Source organism: Carassius auratus, unplaced genomic scaffold, assembly GCF_003368295.1.
Source record: "Carassius auratus strain Wakin unplaced genomic scaffold, ASM336829v1 scaf_tig00021960, whole genome shotgun sequence".
NCBI classification, from domain to species: domain Eukaryota; kingdom Metazoa; phylum Chordata; class Actinopteri; order Cypriniformes; family Cyprinidae; genus Carassius; species Carassius auratus.
Window position 1 is genome coordinate 24,743 of NW_020525147.1, and position 2,327 is coordinate 27,069.

The 2,327-nt window shown below is 32.4% G+C and overlaps 1 protein-coding gene across 1 annotated transcript; it reads left to right on the forward strand.

Moving 5' to 3' along the window:
* Positions 1-295: 295 nt before the first annotated feature.
* Positions 296-1,243, forward strand: LOC113077200 (olfactory receptor 52N5-like). The gene has a single exon (XM_026249655.1). It carries the CDS (start codon positions 302-304, stop codon positions 1,241-1,243), a length of 942 nt encoding a protein of 313 aa, XP_026105440.1. The 5' UTR covers positions 296-301.
* The last annotated feature ends 1,084 nt before the right edge of the window (positions 1,244-2,327 follow it).

The following is a 2,327-nucleotide window of genomic DNA, read 5'->3' on the forward strand; positions in this document are numbered from 1 at the left end:
TGTTTTGCAAAATATCGGATTAATTGTGCTTATATTAGCATATGACAAATAGTGCGATAGATGTTTAACCTGTTTAGACAGCAAGCAGTTGTGTAAAATGTCATACATGTGGACATCATCTATATATGAGCACACACAAAATCATAGAATTCAAAATATCTGGGTGATATGCATTTTACTTCTTAGAGCTTATAAACAATATTTCAATGTTCATTCTTTAAAGCCCAGTGCAGTAGTCTATGCTGAAATTTATAAATTAATATATGTCCGATTGTTACTGTTTGCAGGTTTTGTGCATGAAATGGACAACCTGACATTCAGACACCGTATTCTTCTAGTGGAGGGACTTCAAGTTACACCTCAGTCTACCTATGCTGTTTTCACATTTCTTCTTTTGGTTTATGTCTTTATAATGGTGTCCAATATTGCACTTGTAATTCTGATCTCAACAGAGAAGAACCTACATCACCCTATGCATTTCCTGTTCTGTAACTTGCCACTGAATGATATATTAGGGACAACTGTGATTTTGCCACGCTTATTGCAAGACATATTAAAAGAAACCTCAGAGCGCTATATGACATATGTGGAGTGTGTTGTTCAAGCATATTTTGTGCATATATTTGTAGCAGCATGCCATTATGTTCTTATAATTATGGCCTTTGATAGATATGTGGCTATATGCAATCCACTGCGATACACAACTATAATGACCAATAAAATGGTGGTAAAATTATCAGCATCAGCCTGGGGTCTGTCAGTACTTATGGTGACAATTTTGATAGGACTCACTGTGCGACTGTCTCACTGCAGATCAAAAATTGAAAATCCTTTCTGTGACAATGCCTCATTGTTTAAACTGTCCTGTGAGGATGGTGTTGTTGTTAATAATGTGTATGGAATCATTTATACTGTGGTTTTATTTTCCTTCTCAATTCTGTCTATATTCATAACATATGGCAAAATTGCTAATGTTTGCATAACTAGCAAAAACAAAGCACTGAACAGCAAAGCCATAAAAACATGCAGCACTCATTTAGCTGTATATTTAATCATGCTTGTTTCTGGATCCACTTTTATTTTTCTCCATCGTTTTCCTCTCTACTCTGAGAACAGGAAACTAGCAAGTATAATGTTCCACATTGTACCACCAGGACTAAATCCATTAGTATATGGTTTACAAACTAAAGAAATAAGACAGAAGTTTGTAAAATTTTGGTGCCGAGAAAAAGGACCATCTTAATTTATTATATTATTATACACTAGTAAAAGCACTTAATGTGTTGAGTCAGTAACTCCCTATTAGAAATATGTACAATGCTGTGATAATCTTCAAAATGTCTTTGGATCCAGTCATACAAGCGATCTTTTAGGAATGTAAGTCTGTAGTAACTGATTTGTAACTTAACTTGTTATTTTTGGGGCACGAAATCAGTGTCTTCAAATGGTAAGGTGTTACAAAATATTTATATTTCCAATAAAATATCTACTTACATAGCCTAAATTGTATTTTACATAATTTCTTGTGCCCTTTTGTCATTTAAAAGATCTACTATATAAATTGTTTAATTTATTTTCATGGACTACATCATTATTCCACCATATAAAACAAAATGTTAAGGGAATAGTCTTTATTTGAATTTAATTAGTTATATAATTATAAAATTGCATTATGTATATTAATTTATTTAGAGTATTTTCTTCTAAATTGAAACTCTTCTGTTTGGGATTCTTCTTGACCCATAGCTCTAAATTGGATTACATAATAATAATAACAATAATAATAATAAACTACATTACTATTGCAATATGCACAATAGTATATTCTAAAAATGTATATTTTCTAAAATATAAGCATAGATTACTGTTTTTCTGATTTGCTAAAACACTTAACCCCAATCTCTGAACCAAATTCTCACTAGTTTAAACCAATTTGTAGAATAAAGCACTCTTTCTGCTAAACCTTAAACACATTCAGGCAGTTAGGCTCTTTTTGCAAAACTCTAAACATTCTCATTCACTTAAACACTTGCCACATTGTGATGCATTTGATGGGCTGCAAAATACTAAACACAAACAGCAAAGGTTAAACACAACTAAAGCATAGTTGTCATTATTTACACACAATGATTTAAAATTGTTCACACTTGATTTTAATGTGATCAAGGCAACTGTACAAAATATGAGCCAGTTCAGGGTGCACAAGTATGAGTGACTGAATGATATTAACAATAGATGGAAACAGGCACAGATTGGGTGGCCCACCCAATCAGATTATCTGTTTATGTAATCTGTGTGTGACCTGAACACCAGTAAAAACATGTTTG

Bases quoted from the DNA above. Each gene is read 5' to 3' on its own strand.
- LOC113077200 (XM_026249655.1), top strand. From the start codon at position 302: ATGGACAACCTGACATTCAGACACCGTATTCTTCTAGTGGAGGGACTT.